Source organism: Diadema setosum, chromosome 3, assembly GCF_964275005.1.
Source record: "Diadema setosum chromosome 3, eeDiaSeto1, whole genome shotgun sequence".
In the NCBI taxonomy this organism is placed as follows: domain Eukaryota; kingdom Metazoa; phylum Echinodermata; class Echinoidea; order Diadematoida; family Diadematidae; genus Diadema; species Diadema setosum.
In genome coordinates this window covers 5,445,023-5,465,019 of record NC_092687.1, presented here as the reverse complement: position 1 = coordinate 5,465,019, position 19,997 = coordinate 5,445,023, and the positions used below count along the sequence as shown (strand labels likewise).

Genomic DNA, 19,997 nt, shown 5'->3' with positions numbered 1-19,997 from the left:
ATGAACTGAATTTCGTTAGTCAGTTGAAGTCGGTAGAATGAGATTAGTGCCAGCAGGGAGATAATGCAGTCCGAAAGGTCTGTGAATTAAGAAAGACTTTATTTGATGATAATCAGAATACATGTTCTCGCACTCTCAAATGCATTACATATATATGCATGTGTTTTATGTTAATAGATAATATTCCTGCTGTTATACAACGACAGAGATACTTTATGATACCCATAAAGTCGTTACAACGACGCTTTATCAAGAGCAGCAAATAGGTTTGAGAATGTAAAGCTTAATTTAAGTATGATTGACAAATAACAATTGTTGCTTTCTTTTTCTCGTTCTGAGATAAATATCATGAGATGTTGTTTATAATGCAAGTGAGATGTGAGTTATTTTGATATGTAAATACTATTTTTACATGCTCACAGTATATTTATGTACTCTATCAAGATTTTCACCAGTGTGTTAATGTCAAACAATCTATGTCATTCAGCGAATCGATTGCAATGAATGAAATATGTATATGCAGCTGTACAGACGTATAGCTACTGCATTATCATTTGTTTATTAGGTGATGTAGTTTCCTATTAAAGTACCATATCGAAAACAAAGATACTTCCATGAATTATATCAAACTTTAGCTTTTACATCTCAGTCAAATTTGATTTGAAACAATGGCAGAACCTTTTTCAAAAATTGCACTTTTGATTTCATTGTTCATAATAATATGTTTACAAGTTGTACGGTGGAATGCATTATCTGTCATTTTGTAAGTGTTATATCGCTTTATATGTGGGATATCACATGTATTTCCATCCATGAATAATTATGTAGCTTGTGATATTATGTGAACTCAGTTATTTCTTATCATGTCTTTTCCAATTTGTTTTCCTTTTATTGCATAACTTAATAATCGGGAAATGTACATGACAGTATGATGTTATTTAGTTTGATGCTGACAAGATCTTTTACGTTATGTTTGAATCATGTAAATATGCTATGCTGTAAGGGTTACGCAAATTAATGTCAGCAAGTTTATATACATTATCCAATGGCTTGGATATTATGAATAACTTGTAACTCGTAGTCTATACACATTCGTGTGAAAATCCATACGTAACTGAACAATGTTGTTGTTGTTGTTGTTACGCAGTTTGTATCTGATCTTAATCAATTAGCGATACGAAATAAGTTGTGTTAGTAGTGAATTGACAAATGATTTTATAAGTGACGTCACAGAAACAATGTAAGTTTGGAAGGTTTGTGGATTTGTACACATTGATATTGTCTTCATCTGATGAATTTCAGATGAGAAATAATCTCGTTTGCATTCCATTTTGTAATTATTGCAGTAGTTTGCATATTTGTCCAAATGTCCAATGTCGAACGGTAGTTTTTGTATGGTAAATTTGATGTTGTGACTAAACTTGAGAGCTAATGATCTGATGAAACACCTTTAAAAGGGTGAGAGTATGGCCGGCTCGGGTGCTTGAATAGCTTATTCCTTCACATGATGTTGATGTGATGTTTTATGTATATAATCAAACCTGTAAAGAAACTCAATATCAATATCTTGTATCTCAATACGAATTATCATATCTCAGTTTAAAGTGAATTCCAAACATGATTTCTTGGGTCACAAGTTGTAATAACCGTACTTTTCTTATGACTTATACTTCTATAGTGCATGCATTTCGTAATTATTAAATCACGACTTGTAAATAGGCAACATTTCCACTACAGGCCTGTATTGATTAATGTTGTTTTTTTATATAACTTGCGTTAAAGTACAGTTCATTGCAACTTCAATGAGGATTGTTCAGGAGAGATATCTTCCTTTTGATTTTTGAGTCTGCATTTACCGTCTCAACGTATTAACTTTCATAATCATTTAATATTATGAACTGAATTTCGTTAATCAGTTGAAGTCGGTAGAATCAGATTAGTGCCAGCAGGGAGATAATGCAGTCCAAAGGGTCTGTGAGTTAAGAAAGACTTTATTTGATGATAATCAGAATACATGTTCTCGCACTCTCAAATGCATTACATTGTATGCGTGTGTTTTATGTAAATAGATAATTTTCCTGCTGTGATAGAATGACAGAGATACTTTATGATACCCATAAAGTCGTTACAAGGACACTTTATCAAGAGCAGCAGATAGGTTTGAGAATGTAAATAGTCTTTTATGAGTATTTGAAAGCTTAATTCAAGTATGTTTGACAAATAACAACTTTTGCTTTCCTTTTCTCGTTCTGAGATAAGTATTATGAAATGTTGTTTATAATGCAAGTGAGATGTGAACTATTTTGATAAGGAAATACTATTTTTACATGCTCACAATATATTTATGTACTCTATTAAGATTTTCACCAGTGTGTTAATGTCAAACAATCTATGTCATTCAGCGAATCGATTGCAATGAATGAAATATGTATATGCAGCTGTACAGACGTATAGATACTGCATTATCATTTGTTTGTTAGGTGATGAAGTTTCCTATTAAAATATCATATCGAAAACAAAGATACTTCCATGAATTATATCAAACTTTAGCTTTTACATCTCATTCAAATTTGATTTGAAACAATGGCAGAACTTTTTTCACAAATTGCACTTTTGATTCCATTGTTCATAATGATATGTTTACAAGTTGTATGGTGTAATGCATTGTCTGTCATTTTGTAAGTGTTATGTCGCTTTATATGTGGGATATCACATGTATTTCCATCCATGAATAATTATGTAGCTTGTGATATTATGTGAATTCAGTTATTTCTTATCTTGTCTTTTCCAATTTGTTTTCCTTTTCTTGTATAACTTAATAATCGGAAAATGTACATGACAGTATGATGTTCTTTAGTTTGATGCTGACAAGATATTTTACGTTATGTTCGAATCATGTAAATATGTTATGCCAGAAAGGTTACGCAAATTAACGTCAGCAATTTTAGATACATTATCCAATGGCTTGGAGATTATGCATACCTTGTAACTGGTAGTCTATACACATTCGTGTGAAAATCCATACGTAGCTGAACGATTACCAAATGATAACGACTCGATGAATGCGTTTGTTGGTGTTACGCAGTTACATCTGATTTTAATCAATTAGCGATACGATATAAGTTGTGTTATTAGTGAGTTGACAGATGATTAAAAAGTGACGTCATAGAAACAATGTAAGTTTGATAAGTTTGTGGATTTGTACAGATTGACATTGTCTTCATCTGGTGAAAATCAGATAAGAAAATAATCTCGTTTGCATTCCAATTTCTAATGATTGCAGTGGTTTGCGTATTTCTCCCAATTTCGATGGAATCTGCTGTAAGATTATGCATGTGTAAAGAGAAACACAAACAAATTGCAATTGCAAAAAGAAAAGAATCAGGATGATAGCCTTGTTGGAATGTGCAGATTTCACAGCTTTGTGCACTTGGAGTGTATAAACATTATTGTATATGTATAGAGAAAGCATTCTTTCGTTTGGAATATAAGTCTCCCATTCTTATTTCGTCTCAAATGCAGAGAATCAGAATTGTTCTGATTTTTTTTTTGTTGTTCAAACTGAAAAATTCGAAAAGGAGCGCAAGGAGCACCGTGATGTTTGTTTCTGATATTAGTAGACCTCTATTCCGTATAAGAGGCAAATGGCACATTTTACTGATGTGATGGAGTAGAACATAATACCTACGCTAGCAATGCTTGGATTTTCTCACAGATAAAGATAATAAGAAAAGGTGAGAAATAATGAGGCATTTGTATAATGTTCAAAGTGTGACAGTTTTATCAAAATGTGTAAGAATAACAAGCATTTGTTGTTGTTGTTGGTGGTGGTGGTGGTGGTGGTTTTTTTTCTTTTGTCGTTGTGTGTTTATGATATTGATATTCCTTATTCCGTAAGCGACGGAAGATATATTCCCTGAGGTGTTACATTGATATAGCTGTGATAATCTGGACATTGGTAAACTGACTTTTCTCAAGAGTTGAGAACTATTCTCAGAAAAGAATAAAAACATTTCAATATATATAATCTTTAAGAATGGAACAATTGAGAGGTGTGAAATGAGCAGCATACATTTAGCTTAGGTCATTGATACTTCATATTCAAGGAACAATAGATATATTTTGCACCTTAACATGTGATAGAGAGAGGTAAGCAATGCACAGAAGAGCTGTGCTGTATCATCACAATACAAGAATGTATGTGTGTAGATGACATAATAGATGCTTATTGATAATGAATTGGATTTTGATGGTTACATAACCCATCACCGATACCAAACCTTGTGGCAAGTATAAGTGGATAATTTGTCGTCTACGAATTTCTCTTATTGATCAATTTCAGAAGTTTGAAATACATTCAAGTATCACCATATTCTGTTTGATACGACTTTACATTATCTTTTTTAATCTATTGCTTCCCTATGTTCAATTTATTATGTTCTATTTTTCATTGAAGTGATAATGCAATTATACACGAATTACGTCGAACTAGCTAAATTCAGTCATGTCAAAGTCACATTTGTCAGTGACACACAAACTTGATCGTTGAATTTGGATGACGAATCTTATTTTTTTTTTACTCTTCACTATTATAGGACCACTATCCTAATCAAATTCAAGTCTCTGTCGTCCTTTCTATGGAGGTTTAACAGCCAAGAAGATGATTATGTTTATCATGTATATTCCCTTCTATTTTGATATGATTATAGATGGATCTGTGCATTCCTTACGGAACCTGAGTAGATAAATGACAGAAGTATTTATAAGCTCACATACATATTACATGATTCGTTTTTTGTTTGGTGGCATGGCTAGTTTTCTATAAGTTGTGTTATGTCGTAACTAAGACGATTGTTATTGTGCATGTATTGCCGTATGCTTATACGTATCTTTCTTGTTTAGTAAATACTTGTGATTTTTTACCTCTTCTTTCAATTATATCCAGCTGGATTTGTGGTTTATATGAGCTTCGTAATGCAAAATAAACAAGCGTAGTATGTGCACATCGAAATGTGTGTTGCCTCTGCGTATGTATTTGGTTATTTTGAAAATGTGTTTTACATTATACGTATATACATAAATATATATATATATATATACATGTATATATAATTATATATAATATATATATATATATATATATATATATATATATAATAGATAGATATATTCGTGTATGTGTGCTTGTGTGTGTTTTTCACGTATTGTATATCGTATATTATGTATATAGGTATAAAAAGTATTGAAAATCATGTTGTTGCTTCCGGCTTTAATGCACATGGAAGGTTCACTTTTCAGTAAAATGCCGAAAAGCAAAAAAAGGAAATTATGAATTTACAGTGTTACTATGTTGTAAAGCGAAAAATGATAATTAATCTTAAAGAGACTGTGCAGTAATTGTTGAGGCGAGGATTTAGATTTTAACGTATTGCAAGATATTAAGAAACCACTCTATGAGATATGCAATTTTAAGGGGAATCAAAAGTTTATTTGACGAAAATCGGTTTTGAAATCGCTGAGATATCAAAAAACAAGGTGAAACAAAGAGATCCTAATAAAAGGCGTGGCCTGTCGCCTTTTATTATTATCACCTTTTTGATATCTCAGTCATTTGAAAACCAATTTTCATCAAATAAACGTTGAATCCTTTTTAAAATAACATGCTCTTTCTTATTTCATGAGAGGTTTCTCATTATCTCACTTAAGAATGTTTTAGACCTCAATCCTCACCTCAACCAGTACTGCACAGTCCCTTTAAAATAATTGTATACGCCTATAGGCCACCTGTTAACGGAATAGAGATATGAGTAGAAAAGAGATACCGAATTTGAAGGTATGTATGTCGTCTGCTACGTGTTAGTCAGCTGCCATTTTGTGTCAAGATTTCCACTTGTTACTTTCGGTTTTTGACGAACGTTGCTGCACCTAACATGGTTTCGGCTTCTTTCGGCCACCCCATTTTGATACGTGCGAACATAGGATAAGCCGTGAATATTCATTTCATTTCTTTTCATTTATTTTATTTTCATACTTCTCAATGAATGATAAAAAATACATCAAATTTAACAAAATAATTGAATACATGATATCCAGCTAGGAGACATATCGTCGGTCGCATTACGAACCGGCGAATGTTTGAATTTGCGCGGAAACACGATTTCGAGATAATCGCGTTTAAAGAATCGGGACTTCTTTAAACGTATAAAAACGTGTCTTATAACAGCACATTGATGATGATATTAAGAGAGTGATGAAAGCGGAATTTTCTACTTTGTCTGATACTAAATATTATTTTGTAGCTGCACCTGGGGCTCTGTGGTAGTGATGCAAAGTGCGTTTGCCGGTTCGTAAAACCCCCCATTTCAGCGTTTTACGTACATCGCGTACTAAAGAGAGGGCATTACGAACCGGCAAATGTATACATTTGCCGGTTCGTAAAGCCCATGCTCAATACGTGTGGACGTAGCGAGTGCGCATTACGAACCGGCAAATGTAACATAAAATGGCGCGTATCATCACACATTCCACACGCTTAGGTGGTACGCGCACAGTGTAATGTATACATTCGCCGCTCTAGGTAGTGGGATTGTGATTCATTCATGTTCATTCATGTTCATTCATGTTAGTTGTATCATAATCATGGATATTAGGAAAGTGTAACAAACACCACAGTTATTTTCTCAAACTATACAACCTACCTGTACTTTTACACATTAATTGTTGATGCGAGTAATGTTATCAAACTGTGCAATGGGTTTTTGATTGGATGAGTACCGTTCTATTAAAGTGTGCCTGGTAGTCACTATCTATAAATATTACAAGTGTTAAGTCATTATCAGTATTGAGAGAATATAATTACACCCATACAAACACAAACATACACAAACACACATACACGCACATATACCAGTAAACACACTCGAACCCACACACACAACCTACTTTCTGACACATTAATTGTTGATGCCAGTAATGTTATCAAACTGTGCAATGGGTTTTTATTGACTACTGGATGAGTACTAAAAGTGCGCCTGGTAGTCACTGTCTATAAAAAAGTGTAAATTCATTATTGAGAGAATATAATTACACCCATGCAAACACAAACATACACAAACACACACTATACATGCACATACCAGTACACACACTCGAACAAACACACACACACACACACACACATACCCTCTTACAAAGCAGTCATAATCACCTTGTTTTCCCAATTATAGGTATCTGTGTCTCTCTCACTCCTCTTTTTTTTCTTTTGTTCTTTTTTTTTTGTTTTCTATTCACCAGTCCCCAAGTTTGTGAAGAATTCTGCATTTTATTAATTCAAAATGCACTATTCCACATGTGTGTTCATAATTACATACAGTAACTACAAAACAAAGCATTCTCCTCAAACTTCCAGATATAACCTGTAAATTCAGAGAGTGATTTTTTTTTTTTTTTTGCATTTTCGACAGCTCACAATAATTACATTGCACACTATTATTACAATACATTAAATTACAATTGATACAAAATAAATGTGACATTCTCCATGATACTTCACTATGGAATCTCACTTGGAATGAGAAGTTAGGCATTTGTTGCATTTCAGAATTGTGTTCTGACCACTATAAAAGTGGTGCAATAACATGTACAAAATACAAAATTCTCCCAACACTTCACGAGGTAATCTGACCTGTAAATTGGTGAGAAGTTCTGCATTTCCTTGACTTTAATGTATTACAGTAGTACGCGTGCAATAACATGATCAAGTGTACCATTCTCCTCACACTTCACAAGGTAATTTTGCCCAGGGTTGAATTAATGAAAGTGATACCCAATGTGTTTATAAACACGAGTCTACAAACTTTAACAGTCTGCCAACTACTGGACTGCTGGGAGGAGAGTAGTGTACGTCATTTGTCTCTTTTTGCTGTCCTTAGGATGGGGGACAACATGACAACATGTTAATAACATGTCTGGCTAGCCATTCTCTTTCTAGGACCAGAATTTTCAAGGCATGATAGTATTGTCTGATAGACATTCTGCCATTTTCACTGAGGCAATCATAGCCAAAAGATTGATATGGTTACGTGTTAAATCACATCTTTGATGGTTAAAATGTGTTCTACCATCTACAAATATTTCTGACTTTTTGTAGGCTTCCCCACTGTTCAGCTTTTTTTGGACAATTCTGTTTTAGATTCCATGAATTTTTTCATGACAACTGAAGATCTATCAGGAATAGAACTGATGTCAGTACCTACATATTCTTCCACATGAAAATCTTCTGGCTTTGCACTGACATCTATCTTCCACTCCCTCAAAAGCCTCAATGGCAGTAGTTTCCAAATTTGCAATGAAGAGACAATAAATGGAATACATACTGGAACACTACACTTTATTTCTATTGTTTCTTTTATATTTGAATAAGGTCCTGCCGAAGTGATAAAAATTGGTTGATTTGTGTGAAACTGTGCTGAAATTATTGAAAGCATGTAGCAAATATGTAACACTGAAGATAAAATAATTACCAGAAAGTATTACAAACTTGATCATGCATCAAGTCTATATTTGTACAAGGCACTATGAGCAAGAAATTCACCAATAATTCCCTTTCCTTTCCTTACAAGAAACATGTACAATAGTTTGCCTAAATGGTCTTTATTTCAGGAAAGTTGGTCAACAGTTAGTGCACTAAATATAATAATGTAAATACAACCAGATGTATACCAACAAGACTAGATAGAGGGCAGTATAGAATACATACAGCATAATATGAATATGCTGTACTTCCATTACACTTCACAAACAGTTTTCTATTGCTTTCATGTGTCCGGTTACCATCAAAATCGGTTCTTCAATGTCTGACAGGGACATTGCTTTCTCGAGATTTAACAGTTTTCCATCATCCAGCAAGGTTCAGTATTCTTTGTAATCTGAAATAAGAGTAGAGGACTTAGTCTGCTTTCAAATTGAAATCAGGTACACCTAATGCAAGGAAAACAAATACATAATTTGATGAAACTGCCAAGTCTGGTTGAATAATTGTTACTTCATTTACTGTTTTTTTTTAACTATTCTTTGCAGAAGACAAACTATTTTCTTTAAATTTTACAGGTTGCCTGCCACAAACTTTTTCTTACAAGAGTGAAGGATAAAAGAAAAAAAAAAAGATAATCAAAGTATTTATCACATGTTTAAATTATTTTACATTTGTTATTGGAAAATTAAGTTTTGGCTCATAATTGCTTTTTTTAGGAATTTGCACCACACAGACAGGTTGCGAATGCAAGAAATACAAAAACAGTTATACAATGCCCTGAACTTCTCAACTCCAGTTGAATTACCTTCAGTTTCAAAGGTAACATTGCTGCGTTGTTTCTTAGAATGCGGACACCACAGTTGTTTGTAGAGGCTCTGCTTCTGTTGCTGCTGTTGCTTCTAGCAGTGTTGCTAATGTTCCTGGAAGTGCAGATGCTAAAGTTGCAAGTAGAGACTCTGCTGCTACAGTGGTAAGTAGAGGCTCAGTTGCTACAGTTGTAAGTAGAGGCTCTACCACTGTTGTCGTACTTAGAGGCTCAGCTGCTAGGGCTGTACGTACAGGCTCCGCTGCTGCTGCTGCTGCTGCTGCTTCAAGCGGTGCTGCTGATGTTTCTGGGGATTCAGCTGTCACAAATCGACGTTGAGGCTCTGCTACTGCTGTCGCAAGTAACGATACTGCTGGGGAAGTTGTAAACAATGCATCAATGAAAAAAATTATGTGACCATCCTGAGGGTAGAATCAACAAGATTTATACTAGATATACTTGCAAACATCTATCATGGACACTAGAATCTACAGTGTATTACATGCACATAAAGCAAATTATCAGTAATTGATTTTGTTTTGGGACTGAGAAGAGACGTTGACATAATAAATTGTAAGCAATAATCAATATCAGACTTTTAAAGAAAGGAAGTGGAAAGCTAACAGTCTTCAGCATCCTACAGTCATTACAAACTGCAATTACGACATTTGTTTTATTCATTACACAGAATTGAACATTTATATTGAAATGGCAATGCAATGAAAGTACATTGTACCTACATGATACTATGCATAAAAATCTCTACATCATTTTAAAATGAAAAAAGACATAATATATCTTGATAAACTTATTGATGTAGAACAAATCAGTAACTATGTATTCAAATTACCTCAGGCAGAAAGAGGAATGCCCTCGTCATCTGACATCCTACGTCCATCCATGGGCATGTTGAAGACTTGAAGCATCCTCCCTTTCCACCAGCCATTTTCACTTCTCATATGTATAGGCCCTACGCAGGAACCTTGTTTCGGTTTGGTCCGTTGAGCATGATAGAGGTCACTTGAGCTGACAGGATTCATAGAACCATCCCTCTTCCACTTGACAAGAACATCTATGCCTACGGTGGTTCAAAAACACAAAAAATTGTATGGACAATTTCAGTGAGAAATTTGACAGTTGTGTCATACACTATGTGATAAAACATTACAAGTACCTGCAGGTTTGAAAAATGTGAAGAAGAGTATTTCTTAGAGCTAAAGCACAATTTCAGAAGAAAAAACAAAGTAACATAAGGAAATTCTTTACAGGCAATCACCTACGACATTTTGTGAGACAAAATGAAAATAGCTACAGCCAGCATACCTATTTGAAATGCAAAAAAAAAAAAAATTGTCATCAAAGTCTGTTGATCTCTGAAGGGCATAGTAATTCAGGTGCTATTGGTCGAGCTTTTACACCTTGGGGTTGGCAAAGGTAAATAATGATAACTGCTACACATTCTTTGATTAGAAATGTGATGTCTTTCACATAAAAACCTAACAATCTTATACACAGAAGTGTTAGTGCTTGCTTTTTTTCTCTTTTAATACATTGAGTAGCAGTCAACATTGATATACATGTATGAAATAATTACAGTAAGGCCATTAGAAACTTCCCCCAAGTATGCTCAAGCAGGTGCCTAGGGAAGAGCTTGTAATATCAACATGAGCCTGTCCTCACCAGGTTAATATCTGCATAAGATACTTGACAGTAGAGTTAGATAAGATCGACATTACAGAAAAGGTATGACTACATTACAGTCCAGATATCAAAACAGTGATTTCTGTCAAATGACATGGTATTGTTCAATCATCTATTCCACTGAAAGTAATAAATGACCTATTCCATTCACCGTAAACTGAGAAATGTTTGTGAATACCTGGTTCCCGGTACACTTTATGGTCCACAAGCACCGGTACCTATGGTACCATAATCACTTGTTACGAATCAAACTTACCATTATAGGCAGAAGGAAAAACATCCTCATCACCACTACTCTCTGCGGTTGTACGTAGAGGCTCTGCTGCTACAGTCTGAAAGGCTCAGCTGCTACAGTTGAAAGTTAGGATCATGCTGCTACAAATGTAGAGTTTTACGGTAGCATACGTAGACGCTCTGTTGCAATAGTACTGTCGGTAGGCCTACTGTAGTACATAGAGGCTTCGCGACTACAATTGTATGGAGAAGTTCAGCTGCTACAGTTGCACTTTACAGGCTCTGCTAATGCTGCTCCTGCGCCGAGAGGTGCTGCTGATGTTCCTGGGATGCTAGCTGCTACAGTTGTAATGATAGCGGTGCTGCCTTTGTTTGTGGGGACTCGGCTCCTGCTTGTAGTGGCCTGCTGCTCCTAGAATTATCCCCAAGATATAAATAAGGAAAATCATGTCAGTGTTATCAGGGCACAAATAGGATACCGCGGTAACTTATATAGAATAAAAATCCCTGGATATAGGCTTATACTTGTACCGGTACATGAGTGTTAAAAAAAACTGTGAGTACCGGTACCGGTAATCAACTTCGTTTAATTTTTCTGAAAGTTCATTGATATCTGTCCCGGTAATCAAAATAAGTAACATACCGGTGAATACAACCTCGATCTAGCCTATAAATGTACTGTTTATGCAGGATTTTACTTTTAGTTAGACAGTAAAGGCCAGAGCAGCTATTCTTGCATGCTTAAGGAAGCTATATGTAACTATAACTGACTTAACACTGACGCTAAACAGTCTCATCATGCAATTTCATTCTTACTTAGGGCCTAAATACATTTTTTTTTAATGAAACAACATGAATCTTTGAAAACAATGATAATCATTTATTACTTTGGGCCTATTTTCACTCAGTTCTACCTGGGTATTTGCAATTGCTACACGATATTTTTTTTTTTCAGTTTATAGATTCTACTATGCTTTAGTTTAAAAAACCATGCATCCGGGTTGTATGGGAGGATTGCTTTATCTCTGACCAAGAATAATCAAGGACCCCCTTCGACAAAAATGGTGGCTAGGTGTACGACTGTGTAGGATCTGCAAGGAAATAAAATACACAGGAAAGCTACTTTTACATGATAATGTCGAGCAATTCTACTTCTCTGATGTAATATTTTATGATTACACATTAACCTGCCCCGATTATCATTACTTTTGTTTTTAAACAGAAGATTAAATAACAAATGAGCAACAAAATGCACCTAGTAGTTACATACCAGCACAATTCCGAGTGCATGGGACTGATGGTGATGACGAGCCCTCGCTCGCGGCCTCGCAAGCTCCTCGATTCGCCCCACATACCTCACGTGTGTTCCGTCTGAACAGGGATTTTACGAACCGGCGAATACGAACATTTGCCGGTTCGTAATGTCACAAATTGCAGCATTTGGACATTTTGAAAATTCGTCACTACCAAAAATACATGTTTTTGTGAATTTTGCGATTTGATATTTTGGGGATAGATAGAGTTTGGTATGGACATTCAAAAAATGGAAAAAAGTGAATTTTGAAAAATTGACCCAAATTCGAACATTCGCCTGTTCGTAATGCGACCGACGATATACTGTAAACATATACAACGTAACACGTAGTGTTTTGTTATTTTACGGATAGTACAAATTAAGAGGTAATTTGCAATTATTCCAAAAATATTGTAAACATACAAATTTACACTCATTACAAAGTAAACATTATCAAAGGTTTAGCATGTGAAAAGAAACATCTCGTGCAAAATGCATTTTGACTTTGTTGATTCATGATACCCTCAATATCACTCATGTGACAAGACAAATATCTAACTACGTTCAATATATTTTATGATAATTGTTCTACTATAATTAGATTACTTAGATAAGCCCATCAAAACTAGGACACCATGCCTCTGAAAGTCTTCAAAGGTTCTCCCACAGTTCTTTTTTCTTATTACTTATTCTAATTTTAACACTCATGTTGGTGTCCTAAATCATTACCAAGCATGTCACTCAGACACTCCACAAGCTGGGCAACATTCAGTCAATCTCCAACAAACATTCAGCATGTTAACCCGTTTCATACTGAATTCTGAAATCCACATAGAATTAATACACAGGCTACCAGGTTCCCGAATGGAGGAGATTAAGGGCATGAAAAGGGAGACCGAGGCAGAAGAAGGAGGTCCTCTCTCCGTGAGTTCCAGTGATAGACTGTTCTTTATTAAGAACCCTTTGGCCCGAATTCACGAAGGTGGTACGATTGAAACCACGGTTTAAACCATGAACAAAAACCGTAGCTCTTTTTTAATGGGGCGCCAAGTGTCGCATGACCTATTTCGTTATGAAATCAGTCATTTGATCGACGAAATTGTCATGTTGTGGACGAAACGTGACGTGAGAGACAGGGCCTCCAGTAGAACAACCCAGGAACGAGGCAAAGAAGTTTCAGTCCCATACTGCCAAGGACTGTCAGAGAAATCCAACGTTGGAAGTGTTCGTATGTGCTGTGGTGTTTGAGGGAAAGGGAGAGGTGTTTTCGTTTGCACTTTTTTTATTTTGTCTTCCAAGGCTATTTGTAAGAATTTAAAGGGATGGACATTCGGTGGAGATGAGGATTTTTTTAGCTCTTAACTTTTTCGCGAGATACTAAAAACTACTTATGAAATGTTACAGAGTATCCATTTCAAGAGGAATTTAAAGTTTGTTTGATGAAAATCGGTTGCGAAATGGCTAAAATATTCAAATTCAAAATTTGTGGTAATTAGTTTATATGTGCTGCAACAATATCCTCTTTAAACTTGGTTATAATAATTCCAACATAATGCACCTGTTTTATACAGGGATAACATTACTCTCATGAAAACCTATCCAAATTTCCAAATTCAGTAATTCACGGATTCCAATAGCTTACAAACAAATACTAGACCTACACAAATGTGAATTACGCGAAAAAACGAAAAGAGCACAATTAGAATTCAAGTTCAAGTTCAAGTTCAAATATATTAGTTTTTCCACAATAAAATATTTGAACGTAAATCTCACTTTCTTGAGTGACAGAAACAATGCATGAAATTTGTACAGAGAAAACAACAATAATAGAAAAACTAACAGTAGCGATACATTGCAATAGTTGCTGAGGTATATAAACGAAAATGAAATAATTGTCAGTATATGCACTGTGTGGAAAAAAAAAACGGAGGGACCCGCTAAAAAGACAATGCTTGTAGAGTGCGGGCCCCTCTTGTATTAAAAGCTCGATGCAAAATTTGATTGAAAACAGCAAAAAAGCAACACAAAAAGTTAGGCACAAATAGTTTGGCAGCTCACTAAGAGACAGACGGATAAACAGTTACATACAAAACAACAACAAACAAAATAATGAGCATGAGAAAAGACGGGGACAGCAACAAGACTACTTGTATGAAAAAAAAAATATCTTGACGACATGAGAGGAAACAAGACTATACCGTGACAAAGAGGTGACAGAATTCTATACAGGAATATGCAACACAGACAACGATCCTCGGAGGTTTGAGGAAGAAAGAGAAGAAGCAAAAGGGGAAAAAAGAATATACACTGCGAAGTATAGGTTAAAGAAGATCTTGTCATAGTCAAAGCTTAGGCAATAGTACCAATGATAAAAAGAACGGCAAATTACATGTGATCACCTTTATTTCCCAAATAGTATAAAAGCAGCAAAATTTATAATCTATTGTATTGTACAAACAATTTACGAGTAAAACCTTTAATGTTTTTTCATAACCTTGTGTGATATATTGATATCAACCGCATATTTTTTTTCTGATTTCAGATAAAACTTTTTAGATATACGTATAACGAAAAGCACTTCTTGAAGTATCGAAAGAGATATCGAGACTACGATCGGACTATTAGTAAAAAGTAACATAACCTGTACTAACAAAAACTGACATCAGCATCAATAATCGTTATACGCATGATAACCCAAAAGGTTGTTATTGGAACTAATAGTCAGTAAAAGATATATCGGTCTTTCTTCCAGCTACCGCCATAGTTACTCTGATTTCGTATTGTATATGACAAACCATGACAGAATTGACACAAATACATTACAATTCGAAGTGGAAGCATCCCTATTATGTTACAGTGAACTTCCTTCGGCGGCATGATGTTTACTACGTCAGAATAGAGAAATTTGCTTTCTGCGAATGACACGTAAATTACGTCGTGCTTCTGAAGCCTTGTACCAGAGTGCATTAAGACTGGCATGGATAACAACAAAACAACAAAAATAAGTGGAGGAATGTCAGTGGGTAAAGGTTTGATGGCTATCATCTGAAGAAGTACGGAATTTAAAAAATACGAATACTATCCTACAATTTGGTGAGCCTCTAGAATTCAGCTACGTTCTGAAATATTCTTAGCCCCGCTCAGATTGTGCGATTTATTTCGAAGCGAAGTCGAATTGCAGAAGATTGTTTGTCTCAGGAATTGCAAGATTTATATGTCATTTTCGTTTCAATTATCCTGCATCCCAGAAGAGCAATACGCGATATTGTTTAGCAGAGTCGCATTGAAACGCATCGCATCGCTATAAATTGCGCGACAAAATCGCACAATATGAGGCAGGTTTCAATGTCACGGACCATGTTACTTTATAGATTGTTTAAATATTGACCCGTTCCATACTGAATTCTGAAATCCCCATAGACTTGATACCAAGGTCAGCTGGCTCCCGTAGGAAGCCTCTTCAGAGAATTATTTCAGACAGCATATTGTTTGAGATCATATGACGCTAAGCTGACGACGTAAAATCTATTGTGACGTGAGCTCACTCAGTACGTCCTCCGTCACGTAGTCTTTGAGACAGTCTAATGAATATTTCCAGAGCAATTCTTGCTTCTCCTCACTTCTGCATGGTGAATGAGAGTGTAGAAAGAAAAATGCAGATGAAACACTCTTCAAAACGAAATAACAGAACTACCATGCCTATTTTCTTTCTGCCCCATCGATGAAGATTGACTCTCGACATTACTGCCGACATTGAAAGAGCAATGAATAAGAAACAAATAAGAAGTGACTCAAGCAAGTGATATGTAGAAATCAGGCGAGGAAAAGAAGATAAAAATAAATGAAAGCAGAGAAAGTGACTGCAGTCATTTTGATTCGAACAACATGAGGAATTACAAAAGGGTGCAACGGACATAATTTCTCTACTATTAAAGTGAAAATTAATGTATGGTTCCCAAAGCACTGTATTGTTTTCTCTTGAGAAATGTGTATTCACAAAGAATTGTGCTCCCCTTTAGGAGAAAATGGATGTCCAGTATATTGCAATGGCCTCTAGTTGTACTCGGTAAAGACCAAAAGTTGGTATTCAAAACGCGGAAACGCATAATACACATTATGTACGCTAAACAACCATTGTACTTACCTTGGCAGTGACGTCAGAGAGTGTGGTTTGGCACTCTCGAAGTAGAGGGCGCTTTTCCCGTCATACTCCGGGTTAGCAGCGGCATGCAGAGTAGTCACAGCACCGTCAAATGGGGACCGCATCATCTCTGACATGGGAGAGAAAACCAAAACCCAAACAGCCAAAGAGAAATGTTGATTGAGTGAAAGCAGCAACATTAGAAGAGCACATCAGTGAAAGTTTGAGGAAAATCGGACAATCGATACAAAATTTTTGAATTTCAAGTTTTGATGTTGGAACCGCTGGATGAGGAGACTACTTCATTGTGTGACATTATGTGTGGACCACAATTAATCATTATAAAGAAAATGTATAGAAAATTCAACAAGCTTTCACTTTTCTGGCATAATAAAAAACACTTGACTAACTGCTGTCGGAAAGCAGGGGGAATAAAAGCTTTCAAGTTAAATTAGCAGGAAAAAAAAAAGAGAACTGACTTGTTTAAAAAAAAAAAAAAAATCGACATATAGGGGCTGCTCAAATGATCAGGTTGAAACGTCAAATTCCTGCTATTTTATTTTATTTATTCTTTTGCAGGAAGTGTTCCCGTCTGATTTAAAGAAGCTGTATGATATGTATATAGTTTTCGAGCTCGCCATTAGAATAGAGCAAGTCAATAACTAAATCTGACGTCACAACTAACCAACAATAATTACGACTTTATTTCCAAGTGGACAAAATGACGTCATAACTGGCAGTGATATGCTTCTACAAATAAACAGAAGTGTAGATGTCCCAACAGACGGCATTGACATATAGAGCCTTCAATATTATCTCCACAAAAAACAACGGTTTGCCAAGTGCCTTTACGAACATGGATATACCTCTCTACGATCGATCTGCTGCGACGCTTAGATGCAAATGCGGTTAGTCATGCAACTTACTTGATGCGCGCACCATTTTCACGATGGCTTTTGATGCTCCCGTTAACTGCTGACCCTCACGCTTACTGATATCCGTATCGACCAAGCCGGGGTTCAGCGAAAATACGCTAACCCCTGACCCCTCGAGTCTCTTTGCCAATGAGAACATGTTCATAATCTGCGCGTGTCAATTAAAGAGAAGAGCGAACACATCTTTATAAAATCATCGAATTTTATTATACTACAATGTATACAAGCATCATCGTGTGACGCTTACGTTCTAAATGAGAGAGCACTGTGATTGATGAAGTATTCAGGTAAAGGGAAAAACATATATACATATATATATATATATATATATATATATATATATTTAAAAAAAAATCACATTCAACGTATGTCTTTTTCTATGCTTAGTGAGAGTTTTCACGAAAGAACTTTATGTAAACATCGAAAACAAGTTTAAATCAATCGAAAACGTCAGTATAACAATCAATTTCCCACAATTCTCCATGATTAAAGGCAGATGATATCTTAAGATTTTGAATTTTATAGATTGATCACGTCACGACTCACCTGGTACAACTTGGAGGTATTATATCTCTTGCTTGTGTCTCGTATTTTCAATGATTGGAAGTCGGTTACGTCCCAGTTAGCAAACTTGTACATGACTGAGGCAACCGAGACTATTCGGCTATCCGGTCCAGAGGATTTAAGAACCGGCAGAAGGTGAAGGGTCAACAGGAAGTGCGATAGGTAGTTGACCTGAAAGTGAATCTCAAAGCCGTCAGCGGTTGGTTCTGGGATGGTGGTAGATGGCAGAATAGAGAGAGAGGGGGAGGGAGAGGGTGAGAGAGAGAGAGAGAGAGAGAAGAGAGAGAGAATCAAGTGAATGCATAATGACTTTTTCATTTTCATTCAATTTGTATCCCATCAGAATGTAACACAACGTTGAGCTATTTTGCATAATGATGTGATATTATCATGCCACATTGTTGGTTACAAGTAACTACACACAGCCCTGTCGATGTAAACTACGGCGTTTGGGCAATATAGTTTATGTGTATCCTCTCACCAGAGGTCAGGAAATCCCCGTACTTTAGCAGTCTTTAAATCACGACTCAAAATACATCTTTTTTTTATTTATTTAACTGTTCACCACCATCAAGTACATCAGATGCTTATGCAGCGCAGGTAAATGTCTGTAGGTTCTGCGCTTTGTGGATGATAATGCACTTATTCAAATCGGAAGCTGTTATGCCGTGGCAAAACTCTATGGTAGAGAGCAATATAGTTAATCATTGAATTATTATTGATAAGATACCGAAATTATTCATTTTCTTAAAACTTCCACAATGTTTCTACTTAACAGGCAACCCATATGTTAAACGAACACACCATACAATATTACGCCCACACACTTTCTCTTTCGCTTTGTGATATTATCCCGCTCAATGGCCATTGATGACATGAATGATTATGCCGGGGCATTGTTCAGACTGAGTTTCACAATGTGCTTCACCTTTTGTCCGCGTACAAGCAAAGACGCGGGTTCTTTGTAGATATAGGATGCAGGAAAATTGTAGAAGATATAATCATTTACGACAAAATTGAATGTGGTATTTGATGAGCTCTGGGAATACGTAAAGGCCTCGTCACACTTAGAGCGAATGTCCAACGAATGCCCAACGAATTAAAAAAAAAAATAGAAGATACGTTCGCATTCGTTTCTGATGTTGTAACACACCTTGTTTGACGTTCTTAGTATTTATAAGCTATTCGTAGGAATTCGCAGAGATACACTGGAGATTTGGGGCACGTTCAAAATAAAACAAAAAAAGAACGGTTATTGATGGCTTCAGCGTATTTTTGCAATTCCTTTCGAATAGCTATTGTAGAAACATAAAGAACTATTTTAGTATTAACAACAGCTGGGTATCTTCAAATTTTCGAATTTGTTGGGCATTCGTTGGGCATTTACTCTAATTCAAAGGTTTTATTTTCACTTCTTTCAACAGAATGTACAAAAAATATAGATTCGACATGCGTTTGAAGGAATGATACATAGATAGCAAAGAATAACATTTGTCAATAATCATTACAAAATTAGGCATTTTTCATACAGACATATTTATACATTCTGCGAAAAAAAGTGGAGGTACCCACTCAAAAGACTATGCTTGTACAAAGTGGGCACCTCACAGGAAGAAAAACAAGGTGAAAACTTAACTACAAGTGTGCGGGATGAAAAAAAAAGAAGTGGAAAGGGGGAAGGGAAGAAGCAGAAATACAAGTAAAGAGACGAGACAACTAAAAACAAAAAGCCTAGATCAATCGATACATTCAAGATCAAACCAACAGAGACTATTAGCCATGTTAGAAGT

General features: G+C 35.6%; 2 protein-coding genes across 2 annotated transcripts in view; one reads left to right on the top strand and one right to left on the bottom strand.

Annotated features, from left to right (window-relative positions):
• Positions 1–19,997, top strand: part of LOC140226684 (uncharacterized) — a 493,686-nt gene that overhangs the window by 59,218 nt on the left and 414,471 nt on the right. The gene's annotated exons all lie outside the window — the stretch shown is intronic.
• On the bottom strand, positions 16,093–19,075 carry LOC140226623 (retinol dehydrogenase 14-like). The gene is made up of 5 exons (XM_072307073.1): positions 19,012–19,075; positions 18,190–18,413; positions 17,635–17,791; positions 16,712–16,838; positions 16,093–16,189 (listed from the first exon to the last, which is right to left on the bottom strand). Exons 1-5 carry the CDS (start codon positions 19,073–19,075, stop codon positions 16,093–16,095), a joined length of 669 nt encoding a protein of 222 aa, XP_072163174.1.